The sequence below is a fragment of the Colletotrichum gloeosporioides genome, assembly GCF_011800055.1.
Source record: "Colletotrichum gloeosporioides strain Lc1 chromosome Unknown consensus_9, whole genome shotgun sequence".
Classification (NCBI taxonomy): domain Eukaryota; kingdom Fungi; phylum Ascomycota; class Sordariomycetes; order Glomerellales; family Glomerellaceae; genus Colletotrichum; species Colletotrichum gloeosporioides.
Genome location: NW_025544654.1, coordinates 561,520 through 575,876, shown reverse-complemented (window position 1 = coordinate 575,876; position 14,357 = coordinate 561,520). Strand labels below are relative to the sequence as shown.

Below are 14,357 nucleotides of genomic sequence, written 5' to 3'. Positions count from 1 at the left end.
GAAAACCTGACGCCACGTTCCCGCGAGAAGTTGGACGCCCTGAAAAAAGGAGAAATCTCAAGACACGACGAGAAGCCTCTTGACTCAGTCCTAGAAGAGGGAGACATGCAACTGGCTGCAATACTCATCAGTCAGGGCAGAATATGTCTATGCGATTCTCGTGGTGAGTACGTGGATTTGTGGCCATTCAGCGGAAAGACACACACTCTATGTGGGACTGGAAATATGAGTGGTCAGGCCTGTTTAGTTGGTATGGGCCACCTTAAAAAAGTTTTTGCTCGCAGATTCCATTGGTGCGAGATGCACTGTTGTAGATTCAATCACGAAAGATTTGCTAGGAAACAGGAGAAGAAAAGCCTGAAGCAGATGAGGATGCTGGGAATGAAGACTAGGTTGTGTGTTCCCCCTGTGCCGGGAAGGTGGGTTGATTAGTACTCTAGACAGCTACGCCATCTCGTCCATCTAGTTGTCTGCGAATACCAGTACTAATCAAAGTTGGTTCCAGCCATCTGTCAACAAGCTAGTGAAGATGCAAAAAGAATCGTGTTCCTATTTGGAAAAGTAACGAGTTCATGTCTCGAAGTCACTCATGGCTGTCCGCCGACTTATACAACAACAATCTGAGCAGCCCGGTTCTAAGGCAACAAAAACGCTTCTTACTCATGTGCTCCAAATTGCTTTAAAAGTACTTGTATCCAGTGGATATTCATTTACATCTCTTATACATAGGGTTTGTCGTAACGCCCAAAGAACGTGGGCCATGGGCCGCTGTTGCAACTTGTCCTGATGTGTGGCACCAAGCCGCGGTGCGTTAACAACAAAGTCTTTAAGCCCCTTAACCAATTCAGACGTCAGATTTGGGGGCTTGATGATTTTACTAAGGCATCATCGTGTCACCGTCAGGTTGCAGAGCTAGCCCATGGAGCGGGCCCTCTTGGGGCCGAAACGCAGCAGCAGCAACAGCAGTACTGGCGCCCGCAATTCAGCGGCCTAGACTATGAGTGAATTTCTTGGCACCAGCAGAGACGACTCAGCGCGCGGGTACAGTCAGCTTCGGCAGGCGACAGATCAACAAGCTTCAAGCGATGGTGATCAGAGTCTTGGCATCCTGCGGGATGCTCGGGATGCCACAGGTCTCCATTAAAAATAAACTCGATACCGGCGAAGTATGCACGTGGTATTACGAGGATCACGAGCCGGAGCGGCCTCCGGACAAATTCTTCATTGGTGTTTACCGATCACCAGCGAGCCTAGAGACTATTGAGTGAAGTCGGGTCGGAAAAGATTTGAGGGCATCACATCATCGACTCCGCCGGCGAGTGTCCGACATCAATGGATTTTCAATCGACCCCGCCAAGAAAACCCCTGTTCCAAAGCCCACGAGAGGGATATAATAATCAGCAGGTCGGCACCGAGGGTCGGAAAGTTTAGCTCACCGACGCCGAGGTCATGTCGGGGTTGGGGTCGGGGTAGGGCTGAGGCGCCCCGGAGCATCCGGAGCGGAGGCCTGATGTTTTCCGCAACTCAGAGCAGCAGAACTCTACAATAAACCGCCCTAGCCCGCCCTGCGTTGTTCCGTAATGACGGACCGGGATTGATGGTTTCGCCGATGGTCAAGGCCGCCATGCTTTAGCGGCGATGTCAGCCGACGACGGCGTAAGGAGGAAAAAGTTTTTGGCGCCGTCGTCGGTATCTGCCGTAATTGACGACGAGGGTCTGGCACGCCACTGCTCGAGCTTCCGTTTTAAGCAATACGCGGTATGACCGTGTGGATTGCATAGACCGCGTATATGACGGATGATCTCTGGGATCCAGTCTGTGTACGCGTGTACTCCGGAACAGGACTAGTGGCCGCTGCCTTCAATCTGATAAGCGCCTGTCATCACGCATCAATGATGAGAGGCTTTTGACTTGTTTGATATTGCAGGAATTCGGAGTCTCGAACACTTCAAAACATCGACGGGGCTCAGAGACTCAGCTCGGTGCTTTGCGGGGAAGCAAAGCAGCTTGCATTCAGCGCTCGGCGAACACTGTTTGTTGATGGGGAAAAAGACCGAGCATATGTTTCGATGGACCGCCAAGACGCCAAAGTGATGATGTATGCCAAGACATTTTCTCATCGAGCCAGCGCATTGAATTGGCGGCAGCCCCGGCCCCTCTCTGCCATCATGCCACCCACCATCAGCCCGTCGGCCAGCAATCGCAAATTAGCAGTCGGTGTCTATCGGTGCAGGGCTTTCTGGTTCCTCTTCCTCCCAAAGGTAGTATGGCGGCGGCGTGTTGAACAAGACCGACGCCCCGTGGGATGAAGCAGCAGCGCGTGTTGTTGTTTCGTCGGCGACCATCACCAATTGCCACCACCCACCACCCGTTCAATCTCACCGACTGGCCCTCCTTATCGACTGGCTGATTCGATGTCGCGTGTGTGCAATACGTGGACCGCACTTGGGCCTGGTAGGTGGTCGCGTGCTCGTCAGACGAGCGCCGGGAATGAAACTGCAGAGAGTCTCCAGAGTCCCAACGTGCGCCCCAAGAAATGCCACAAAGAGGCTGGAGTCAGTGGAAAGGGGGTCATGGAGCGGAGCGGAGATTGAGCGAGCGCAGCCGGGGGCGGCAGGCAGCGTTTTTGCTCTTCTCCCAAGTCATGTCTCTCTTGGCTGTTGAGTTTTTCTTTGCTTCTTTTCCTTCTTGTCGGATTCCACCGTCCGCCCGTGTTGGCACCCCATCCATCCCCCTCCCACAAATAACCACCAAAAAAAAATCCATGCGGTGGAACGGCGGAGAGTGGACGGCGAACGGACCAAAACGACAAGACGGATTGTCGGATGTCGCGGATGCAGTCCTCCCCACACAGCCCCCCTTCCCATCCCTGCGCGATTGGGTGTCGCTCATCTCATTGCTGTCTCTTCGTCGCCCGCTGCCGTCATCAAGAATCCCTCGTGCCCACTTTCCCTGGCTCGCGCGTCCAGTGACGGAGCCGCGTTTCCTATCCAGACGTCGCAGCTTGTCGTCCTTTGGGGGCAACAGGAGGTTCACCGTTCCTGAGGACTGTCTGTGACATCGCTTGGCTGGAGGCCGCAGAGTCAGAAGAAGAGACAGAAGACGAAACGGAAGCTTGTAGCCCCTCGGCCCTTTCGAAGCATGAAAGAAGAAGCAGAAGTCTCTCTTGAATGAACATGCTCTCAATTCGCCGCTTTGCACCGGGAATTCAAGCTCTGTCCATACGTCACGTCAGAGCGGTAAACGGCGACCTGCCAACGCAAGCTTACCCGTCCCGTCCGCCGCTGCTGGCTGCTGTTTGAGCACGCGACATTTCGTCCCTTCTTTTGTTTGGTTTGCGTGGTGTTCCTGCTGTCTTGCTCCCGCAGATCCCAGACCGTTGGCCACCACAAAAGCACATGCACCAACCACCACCGCTGGGAGCCGTTCTTTCGGGGTACAAACATATTCCCACGGCAAGTGCCCGTCAAAGTACGCTCAAAGTTTCCCTACCTACGCTACCGGAAGACGGGTGAGCAAGAGAGGTGACCCTCGTCTTGGCGCTCGCGGCACTTGGCGGGCGATTCGTCCACGTCAGGGATGTCGCAGGAGCACAGTCCGCCGGCCCCAGATGAGAAGGGAAAAGAAGCCCACAACGTGTTCGCCCATTGGCTGCAGCGTGGAATTCCGTGGTCAAGGACAGGGTCTCGAGCAGACCTTGCAGAGCTTTTCTGCCCAGCCCACGCGACAGCCCTTGTGCGAGTGTGCGCGGCTTTCCAGACGATCTGCCTTTGCCTTCCTTCCTCCCCCAAAGATAATCGGCCAGGGACGGAAGCCTTGCGGAGCCCGCTGATGTGGACAGTGGCTGGTGTTGTCTAGTCCCCCCCAGGCCATGACGGGTAGGTGGGAGGAGGGGAGGGCAGGGCTCAGTAAGGATAGGTAGGTGATCATGGGCAAAAAGAGAGAGCCAGAGACATAGTGGAGGCAATGCGAAATGCGAGGTGCGAGGTGCGAACGACCGCTCAGGAGGATTTGTGCGGGATTCGCTGCGCAGCGCAATGGCAGAGGTAACCCTGGTCGCCAACCTTGTCTGCGACTGTTGTGCGTTCTTGGCCTTCTTTGGCACTCTGCAAAGTACAATCCATCCCATCCATACGCGGTCGGGTCGGGCAAAAGACGACAAGGGCCAGCTTGGTGGGTTGTGCCGAGCCTGGGCTGAGGGCCGTTGTGCGCAAAACTGTGCCGATGTCCAATGTTCTGTTCTATTATGGTCGCTATTACCTACGACCATGCTCCATCTCATCACCCATGCTTCCCGTTACCTATCTGATTTCTGCCCTCCTGCCTGCTGCTGTGTGATGCATGTTGGCTGACCATACCTTATGTACCGTCTCATTCAATATTCCCCCATCGCCAGCTCTCCCTTCACCACTCTCTGTTCCTCTTACTTCAACAACTCATCCACCTACAACCTTGCCTCATCCACCCCATCACCCGCATAAGGCATACAAGGCAGCACCACGTCGCATAGCTTATTAGCACCGTTCGCCCCCTTTGGAGTTCGGGACCAATCTTAATCTCACGTAACCGACAAGCACCCCCTTCCGATCGCTCGTGTCTGTCATTGGACCTCAACGAACCACTCCCCGGTGGGCATCGTCCGTCAGATTCCCATCCCATCCGCTACCGCCTCGGGAGAACCAACGCACCCCCTTCCCGAGCCTCCCGCTCTTCATATAGGAAGCGGCGCCGGCGGACCTGGACGCAGCCAAGTCTCCAGTTTCCCTCACTCCTCACTCAGTCATCACCAACTTCCCCATCAGGTCGGCTGTTTCTTCCGTCATCAGCTTTCACCTCTTTCCCATCTGCCACACTCGACCTCACCACCACCACCACAAACCCACACACCCGCGCAGGAGACAGAAAATATGGGTATCGGTGCCGTGGCAGAGCCCTTGGTGGTAATCACCCTCCTATTCGGCGGGACCTACTTCAACCGCAACACCGGAAATAGCAACGCCTACGACAACCTGGGGTGGAGGGGATCCGACTTTGACGATGTCGAACACAAGCGCTCCGACGAGCGCCGCTCCGGCAACTCAACACCCGACTCGGAGGAGTCGCTGCTCTCGGTCGGCGCGTGGAGCTCATCATCGACGTTGACGCCGCAGGAGGAGCCGCCACGACGCATGCGACGGATCAAGTTCTTTGGGTACCAGCGCATGGTATCATCACCAAACACCAGAGTGTTCAAGGATCGCCTCCTCTCCCGCGTGCTCCGCAAGTTCCCGTTCTTGGTGGAGGCATGGTACTGGGCCCTGATCTACTGGGTAAGCAAGGCCTTCTTCTGTTGGCAGTCTTCAGCCTCACCTAACATTGTTTGATACTAGGTCTACCAAGTCGGCCGGGCCTTCACGGCTCTGACCCTCAACGAGGGCACCGTCGACGTCGCCCGCAAGCACGCCCTGCAGCTCATTCACCTCGAGCAGCGCCTGCACGTCTTCATCGAGGTGCCCGTCCAGCAGTACTTCCTCCAGCTGCCCACCGTCATGCACTGGATCAACCGCATCTACTCCTTCATCCACATCCCCGGCACCATCCTCTTCCTCGTCATCCTGTACTTCGTCACGACCACCCGCAGACGCCGCGCCATCTCCACCAAGCTTGGCGGCAACGAGAATGTCAGGTGGAATTCGGCCGGCCCTGCGCTGTACGAGGCCCGCCGTCGCACCATGGCCACCTGCAACCTGCTCGCCTTCGTCGTCTTCACCCTGTGGCCCTGCATGCCGCCTCGCCTGCTGAGCGACCCCACCTACAACGGCCCCGATGCCGGCGAGGCCAAGAGCTTCGGGTTCGTGGACACGGTGCATAGCGCCGACGGCGAGAGCAGTGTCTGGACCACTAACAAGTTCTGCAACCAATATGGTAAGTCGAACACACGATATGTCCTGTTCTTTCACGGGTTACTGACATGATTACAGCTGCCATGCCCTCGCTGCACTTTGGCTACTCCCTCCTCATCGGCCTGACCGTTGCCACCCTCCCGCTCCCCTCGATCCGCTCGCGCCCCTGGAAGCGCTTCGCCATCGTCGCTGCCGGCATGTCCTACCCTGCCCTCATCCTCACCGCTATCGTCGCGACCGCGAACCACTTCGTCCTTGACGCCGTCGCCGGCGCCATCGTCTGCGGCATCGCGTGGAACTGCAACGGCGTCCTCCTCAACCTGCTGGTCATCGAGGACTACTTCCTGCGCCTTCTGCGCATCCACAAGCCCGTCAACTGGACCGACCCCGAGGCTTCCATGGCCGAGGAGCGATTCGCCGCGGTGGAGGATGCTGCATAAGATATTCACGAAAGCGGACTTTTGGCTTAGCGGGCGCATGAAACGGGGGTTGTAATATCCACAGCGAATAGAATTTTATCACGCCTTGCTTTTGGGGAATATTATGCGTTTGCTGTATCGGAGAACAGGCATATCAAGGTGGCAACATTGCGTATGTTCAGGTGTCCTCGCATAATTGGGGCGAGGAGCCAAGAATTTCGGGGAGTTCCGAGCCTTGGGAGCTTGAGAGACTTTGGGCCTGATTGGGACTGACATGAGCATGTCGCCGTCTTTTGGATACTTGGGATGAATTTTGAGCCTTGGCTAGAAGGAAGCTTTGGGGCTTTGGGGAAGCGAATGAAGAAACACAGCCCGAGCTTAATAATCAGATACTCCCAATGAATAACAGGAAGCTCCCCAAAGAAGGGGGCAAACATTGATCAGCAATATTTTAAGATTTCCGAGCGCTTGTTCTTGGCGAAGTTGACTTTACCGTAAGCTTTTCTCTCTGTTTGGATCCATTAAGTCGGAAATGCTGCGCATTTTTCCATGTGCATGGAAGACACGCTTGGGCCCGAGGGTGAGGAACCTCCAAGCCGAAGAGCACGGCTGAAATGCACTGAGCGCGGTGTTCCGAGAGAACGGCTAAGCTTCGATCCATGGCGCGCGGCTGTCATGCGGATGCGGAGGGTGACGGGCGAGGTTTCAGCGTCGTAAAAGCTCCTTGGGTTGGGAAAGGTGAGATGGCAAAGTAGAATGCGAATCTGCGGAGAGAAAACAAGAATCGAGCGTGGACCACCAACCTTACAGCTCATTGGAAGAAACACTGGGGGCTGGGGAAGTGATGCAGGGTAGTAAGGTAGATGGCAGGCAAAAAGCAGGGAAACATAGATGTGAGATTGATTAGGCGCCGATCGGTGGGTGTGCAGGCGGGATAAACAAGGCCTGGAGCGGGACGCTTTCCAGATCTCCGGGACGTGCCAAGGCGGAGTGGATCGTGGCACCGAGACCCACTCGTTCCCGGCGCCGATCGGCGATTTCCTCGGAGGATCCACTTAACGTCGGGGCCGTCGTGCGGCCCCCCAAGCTTGACGATTTTGAATAGGGAACAGCAATCTCAAGGACGCGATCATGGGAAGTGTGACTCTATCGTGGTTCTATTAACAGTAACATCATCCGCCCAGTAAAAGGGTTCTATACAAATGGTGCTAGGGCTTTGCCCTATGATATCGTAGGAGGGCTGCGGCGAGTAAGATCTGGAGCGCGCACGGGTTCAGCCCGCGGAGTCGGCGTGCGCATCGACGGTTGAACGGTACACTCTCAACGACACCGCCCGGCATGAAGCTTTGGTCTAATCCCCATGGCTGCCCAGCCGGGGTCGGCGATTCGGTGAGGAGACCGGCGAAACCTGCAAAGAGGCGTGATGCTCTTTCAGCCCTTTCCGCCGACAATGGCGCTTCCTTTGAGGTCTCGATCAAGATGCCGAAGATGCATCCCCGGAAACATCCTGGGGTTAACTGTGGCATTTTCCTCTTTGGGTATGTAGACGCCGCATTTAGTGTAAAGCTCTTGCCTCGCTCGGCTGGGCTAGTCTCCATCCGGTGACGTCCCCTGGCAGCCCCGACGCCTGCCGCTACCACTTACTCAGCGCCACACGAAGGACGAAGTAGAAGCTCTGTCTGGCTGAAGGGCGCAAGCCACGCGACAAGGGGGCCTTTTGAGAGAAGCCCGCCACATGCGAAGAGGCTCTAGGAATGCCGATAGCGGGCTGGCGGGGCAGCACGTGTGGGGGTTCCGTGTCTTGCTTGAAATTGGTCCTAGATAGGATTTATCGGCAGTCAACATCACGTTTTACAAACTTCCATCTTCATGCAACGACAAACCCGCGTTGCTTTTCGTCAAAAACAACCACGTTCAAAGTGTCACGACTGCCGAATTTCCACGTCGACCGGCAGTGAGGAACCTGCCGTCTGACGCGTGAGGTTTCCCTCACTCTTGAGCCGCAGCCATGTACACGATTCGGCTGCTGCTTCTCGTTCTATCACTCGCCTTGGCGACCTTCGCACAGATCGATCGTCTCTATGATAACCCAAACTGCACAGTAAGACACCCATGGTACGGCGGTCGTTCACTTTCGGGATCATGCTGAGACGTATACCCCCAGTTACCATGCCTGATAGAAGGCCTCACCAATTCAGATTGCAGCACAACCGACCAGGCATGTCTGTGTCAAGACGCCGACTTCCTCCATTTTGTCGAGAGCTGTGCTGCCGCAAGCTGCTCCGTGAAGGAAGCCCTGGGTAAGAATGTCAGGATTCGTATTCCTTGGATAGTCACCGGCTGACTCTCTCACCTCTTTACGCAGTGACGCAAAAGATTACCCAGGACGCATGTGACTTCTCGCTACACGACGAATTCGGCGCAACGGTAGTGCCCCGTATTATTTTGTTCGCCTTGCTTCCCACGCTGGCCGTCATACTTCGTGTGTCCGTTAAGATCGCCCGACTGGCTACATGGGGGGCGGACGACACCACTATCGTGCTGGCATACGTGAGCTTGCCCCATATCGCGACGTATAAATGAGCCCTCAAGGGATTATGTGGCAGACGGTTCAGCTGACTAAAGGTTCAGTGCGTATTGCTTGGGCTATTCTCTGCAGACATGCTATGTGAGTGATGAGAGCAGAGACTAAACGCCAACTGGACACAGAGCTTCGCTAATGCGTGTATACAGGGGGCAAGTTTGGAGCTGGAAGAGATCTCTGGAGTCTCACTCCGTATGAGATTACGCACTTTTTCTTGGTATGTGAACCTCCAAAAGCTCTAGTCTGAGACACCCCCTTTCGTAGGAGGAATTCTTTTAACACTCGCACAGAACTTTTACATTTTGCAGGTCCTCTATCACTGCACGATCACCCTAGCGAAAGCCTCGATTCTCTTCATGTACCTCAGAATTTTCCCCGACGAAAAGTTTCGACGCGTCGTTTGGGGCACGCACGCCTTCAACTTTTCCGTCGGTATCATTTACCTGCTCATCACCCTCTTTCAGTGCCAACCCATCAACTTGGCTTGGACCTTCTGGACGGGAGAAACGGAGGGGCATTGCATCAGCATAGAGCACACTGGCATGGGGCAGGGCACCATAAACGTTGCCCTAGACCTGTGGATGCTCGGCCTGCCGGCCACGCAAATTTGGGGGCTGAATATGAAGCGGCGCAAGAAGATTGCCGTGATGTCCATGTTCAGCCTAGGACTTTTGTAAGCTTTCCCTGGCCCTGGGTCGTGAGTAGCTGCTAACAGCTCAAAGCCTCACGGTAGTAAGCATCATTCGGATATTGACGATCAAAGAGCTGGCTAAGTACCCGCTCAACCCAACTGGTGAGCCCTCATCGACACTAGAGTTCTTACGACAGGTTCTAACATGGCTTCTTCAGCGTTCATCATGCCAGCCGCCATGTGGACCGACATCGAGGTCTACGTTGCGGTGTTTGTAGCGTGCATACCGAACACGCGCCAGTTTATCTGGGGAGTCATCCTGCGGCGGCACAATAAGGGCGTCAAGCTAGGCTCGGATCAGATACGAGAGAGAAGCCCCGGCATGATTTTCCACCCAAAGACGCCAATACGGGAGATGTGTGAAACAGTAGACATAAGCCCATAAATACCCAATGTCAGGTAAAGGCAGATGGAGGGATGTTGTTGAAGCGAACACAAGATAAAATGCGTCTGAATTTCAGCAGGATACCCCCACAGTTTGCCCTTCCCATGACGTTTATGACCGCTGAAGAAAATATTGCGTAAAAGCCAAGAATGTTTGATTGGCCGGAGGGTTCCTAACCTAAGAAGACGTCCCGCCCACTTGCATATGCGTGGCCCCAATGAAGCCCGCCTCGGGATCGGCGACAAGGAAAAACCGTGGTTCCACTGATTTTTACCTACCCAACGACGCCTGATTCTCACCCTCAGCATTAAAGCTCAGAAGGTTCGCGTCTGGGGCTACGAAAAGCTCTTATTTCTTTACACAATATCCCGGCCGGGCCACGAGGTCGTTTGCCTTTTCCAGATGCGAGACCGGCGACTTACGGCAAGCCTCATTAATCACAATGCGCCTCATCGACGTAAATTCGTTCAAGCTCCAGGAGTTCTCAGGGTCGGATATACCACCATACGCCATACTGTCCCATACTTGGGGAGATGCAGAGGTGTCGTTTCAGGAATGGCAAGACCTACAAGAGGCATCCAGAAAAGCCGGCTATTCGAAGATCTACGGAGCCTGTCAGCAGGCGAAGGCCGATGGACTTGAATGGCTGTGGGTTGACACGAACTGCATTGACAAGACGAGCTCAGCAGAGTTATCTGAGGCTATCAACTCCATGTACCGGTGGTACGCCCAGTCCCACATATGCTATGCATATTTGGTGGATGTTCCCACGGGCACGACAAATACCGAAAGCGACAGGGATGCTTTGATGGAGCGGTTCAGAGAAAGTCGCTGGTTCACTCGAGGATGGACCCTACAGGAACTCTTAGCCCCAACCAGCGTTGTGTTCTATGCATACGACTGGACCAGCATCGGAAGCCGAGAAACGTCACTGTCTGATGAAATACACCATGCCACTGGCATCGACCGTGGTTATCTCATCAACGATAGTACCATGTCGCCTTCATCTGCCGGCGCGTCAACGAAGATGTCCTGGCTCTCGAAACGGGAAGTCACTCGCGAGGAAGATCTTGCCTATTGCATGCTGGGCCTCTTCGACATCAGTATGCCTTTGCTATACGGAGAGGGCATGAAGGCATTCACAAGACTCCAGGAAGAGATTATTAAGTCGGATAACGACCACACCATCTTTTGCTGGGAATGGATCTACCCAATCATACCAGCGCATTGGTCCAGTTTCCTCGCGCCTTCGCCTTTGGCCTTCAGAAACTCCCACAGGTTTCGACGGAGAGATTCAAATCTCGACGAAACCGGAGGCCTTTCTACGTATCATATGACGAACGCAGGCCTGTCGATAAAACTCCCTATGCTATACACAGGTATGGCAGGCTACATTGTCGCCTTGGATGTCGAAAACAGCGAGGGAGCGCAGGCATGGATCCAGGTCTCCGGCCACGATAATGGGCAAACTCTATACGTTTCAAGGCAGCCGTTTCCACCTAATCCGCTCATGATTCGACGTGGACTATTTGAACCTTTGAGATCTTCAAAACGAAAATCGCTCGTTGTCCGGCATAAACCCAGGGAAAGGCCATTGCCAATTCCGGCCTGGGTGAAGGTGGAAACGTCGACTTTGACAGACTCACCCTGGGCTGGAAGATATGGTATATTACCAGTATTTGGGTCAACCAAGCTACAGTCTGCATGGGCTCGATTTCATCAGCTGGCAACCGACTCCCACGACAGAATTATATGGCTGGACATGGTAAATAAAGACGGAGCCGTCAATATTAACGATATTTACATCCCAAATATCCTTACGAACTTGGACGAAAACCAAAAAGAAGTGCGAATATCTCTTTATCTCGGATTCGTAACGGCAAAAATGGGCCAAAGCTTGAGTGGTTGGATTTGCCGACTCCATGTTGCAACAGACCAGGCTTCGGCAGCTCCATCTGAGGAGTCAGAAGCAATGAAGGAGGATTTTATGCGCGAAATAAAACAGAACGGCGACGTGGCTTTTGATCGAATGGGAGGTTTTGTGAAGGGGATGTTGCGCGCCCAGTTTTGGGGAGATGAGCTTCCGTACTTTTATGGCGCAAGAGTCAGATTGTTATTGATAACGCCCCAGGATGACACGAGGAAGGCGGTGACGAATTTCGTCGTGGATAGCCATGTCACGAATGGCAGCGAAGGGTCATCGCAGAGCTCAACAGGTGCCGTATGGAGCCCGTAAATGTCGAGGAAGTTTCGAGCCCACCCAGTAGGGGGTTTCACAATATGGAGGCCGTAAATAAAGGAAGAGAGCTACCCGCTTCGGTTGCGGGCTATATTCGTATTGAGAAGAAAGCACATGATGAAATAGAAGTGAGCCGCATTGAACTCATTTCGACGTTTATTTTAGTCCCAGTGACTCGGTATCAACCTATGAAGATGTTTTGCTTCTATTCCTTGGGACAATCTGGCACTCGAACTGTTTCGGGTGGCTAGTTAGCCCATTGGTTAACTCAACTCGAGGGACGATCTTTCTTCCGCCAGGACCGGTTGCTTGCTTGATACTCATTGTTGCCAGCATAGATGCAACCACGATCCACACACTGGCTTCCGCCAGGTGCTTCCCAACGCATATCCTTCGACCGAAACCAAACTGTCCCGTAGGAAAGGGCTCACCAAGGCCCCCCTCCTCGACAGGGATATACCGATCAGGATTGAACGATTCAGGATCAGAGTATGTGTGTTCATCGTGAGTCATTGCACGTGCATTAGCATAAACCAGCGATCCCTTGGGAATGAACATTCCCTCGTAAACATCATCTTGTAACGATCGGTGCGGCACCCCGATTGGTGATACAGGGCACCACCGTAATGTCTCTTGGACGATGTAGTCGATATATGGCAGTTTTGGCCGATCTTCAAACGTCGGCAGTCTGTCCTCTCCAACGACTTCGTCAACAATTCTTTGGGCCTTCTCCTGGATTTCAGGGTGGAGAACCATGTTGAGTACGAACACCACTAGAGTGGACCAAGTCGTATCCTGCCCTGCAGCATAAACAGCTCCTGCAGCGCCTTTGATGTCGTCCTCTGATAGATCTGAGAAACCGCTTTTCAACTGTGTCTCTCTCTGGTCGAGCAATATCTTGATCAGACTGTGCTCGGGGGACTTTTGTGCTGTGACAGCGGCATATGGTGCGTCGTGAATCCGCCGGATGGCCCACCTCCAGTCCCGGGCAAACTTGAGAGAGCGATCTCTGATAAGCCAGTCTGGGAGGTGCTTTATGAATGGAAAGAAATCAACCAAAGTGCCAGCTGGCGCCCCTCCGTGGCCGAGAGCGTAGGATGCATCGATGGCCATTTGAATGTATGGGTCATTGTCGCTTGTAACCTCGACCCCAAAACCAATGTTCATGACAATGGCAGTGGCGAACCTCCTCAACGCCGTTTCCCAAGCCTCGGGTTGCTTCAGGATTCCCTCAACCAGGGTTTTGGCCTCTCTCTCCTGCAAGTCTTGGTAAACCTGAATATTTGATTTTTGAAAGCTCCTTTGAAGAATCTTCCTGTGCATGCGGAACTCGGGGCCCCATCGCAGGAATGTTAACGTTTTCTTCCATCCCATCTCCTCGAATAACACAAAGCGGGGGCGGTCACAGTAGTTCGCGCCGCGCTTGTCGAGCAGGTCGACAGCTGCCTTGACCGAGTTGAGCACAACAACATCCTGTCCCAGCACGTTGAAGTACAACACATCAGAGTTGTACTCCTTCGACCAAGCGGCGTAAGCATACTCCGGATTGTCGGTCGGTATGACGCGGAGGTGGCCTAGGATCGGTTCGCCGGGTGGGCCCGGTGGTAGCCGGAGGTTCCGGCGTTTTGCGGAGCCGCGCCGGGTAATAAGCTTATGCAGAGCTAGAGCCGCAGCCGCGATGAGGAGGATCGCAAAGAGGCGCGTGCTGTGCACGGTGACGAGTTGGATCAGAGCCATTGCGTGTGGCAAATATGTCAAGGGAGGGGTTCGGAGGTTATCATAGACATGTGTCTCAGAAGTTGTAGCCGGCGTGAGGGTCCTGGAGCTGTCAAGGATAGAAATTCTGCCTCCGAGGAGAAGAGATCTTCGGATCCAGGCTCTTGGCGATATACCCTGGGCCCAAAGTCCGGAGAAGACATGATGAGGGCCGCTCAGCATGTAAATGAAGAGACGCTGGTATTAGTTTATCAGCAGAAGCTCTAGCGAGCATCGCGCTGACTGAATGCCGTCATTCGTCTCGGGGTTAGTGGGCTACGGTAACCTCGAGACGAAGGATGAGAGGGGAAAGTCAAGGACAAAGAGCTTGCCGGATTATTTGCCCGCGCTTTGCCGGTTGCCGGCAATTTCTAAGCCTACACCCGATAAGCTTCAGTGATT

At 54.1% G+C, this 14,357-nt stretch overlaps 4 protein-coding genes across 4 annotated transcripts; 3 read left to right on the top strand and 1 right to left on the bottom strand.

Moving 5' to 3' along the window:
* Nucleotides 1–4,907: 4,907 nt before the first annotated feature.
* GCG54_00003142 (uncharacterized protein) lies at nt 4,908–6,322 on the top strand (the record flags this gene model as incomplete). Its single annotated transcript, XM_045403220.1, has 3 exons — nt 4,908–5,309; nt 5,370–5,904; nt 5,961–6,322. The coding sequence occupies 3 exons, from the start codon at nt 4,908–4,910 to the stop codon at nt 6,320–6,322; spliced, it is 1,299 nt and encodes a 432-aa protein (XP_045270123.1).
* A 1,987-nt stretch (nt 6,323–8,309) lies between these two features.
* GCG54_00003141 (uncharacterized protein) lies at nt 8,310–9,961 on the top strand (the record flags this gene model as incomplete). The annotated part of the gene is made up of 8 exons (XM_045403219.1): nt 8,310–8,402; nt 8,466–8,601; nt 8,667–8,851; nt 8,933–8,969; nt 9,035–9,102; nt 9,176–9,558; nt 9,608–9,678; nt 9,735–9,961. The coding sequence occupies 8 exons, from the start codon at nt 8,310–8,312 to the stop codon at nt 9,959–9,961; spliced, it is 1,200 nt and encodes a 399-aa protein (XP_045270122.1).
* A 442-nt stretch (nt 9,962–10,403) lies between these two features.
* Nucleotides 10,404–12,197, top strand: GCG54_00003140 (Vegetative incompatibility protein HET-E-1; the record flags this gene model as incomplete). Its single annotated transcript, XM_045403218.1, has 2 exons — nt 10,404–11,438; nt 11,967–12,197. 2 exons carry the CDS (start codon nt 10,404–10,406, stop codon nt 12,195–12,197), a joined length of 1,266 nt encoding a protein of 421 aa, XP_045270121.1.
* A 189-nt stretch (nt 12,198–12,386) lies between these two features.
* On the bottom strand, nt 12,387–13,937 carry GCG54_00003139 (Multifunctional cytochrome P450 monooxygenase; the record flags this gene model as incomplete). The annotated part of the gene is made up of 1 exon (XM_045403217.1): nt 12,387–13,937. The coding sequence occupies one exon, from the start codon at nt 13,935–13,937 to the stop codon at nt 12,387–12,389; it is 1,551 nt and encodes a 516-aa protein (XP_045270120.1).
* Between the last annotated feature and the right edge of the window lie 420 nt (nt 13,938–14,357).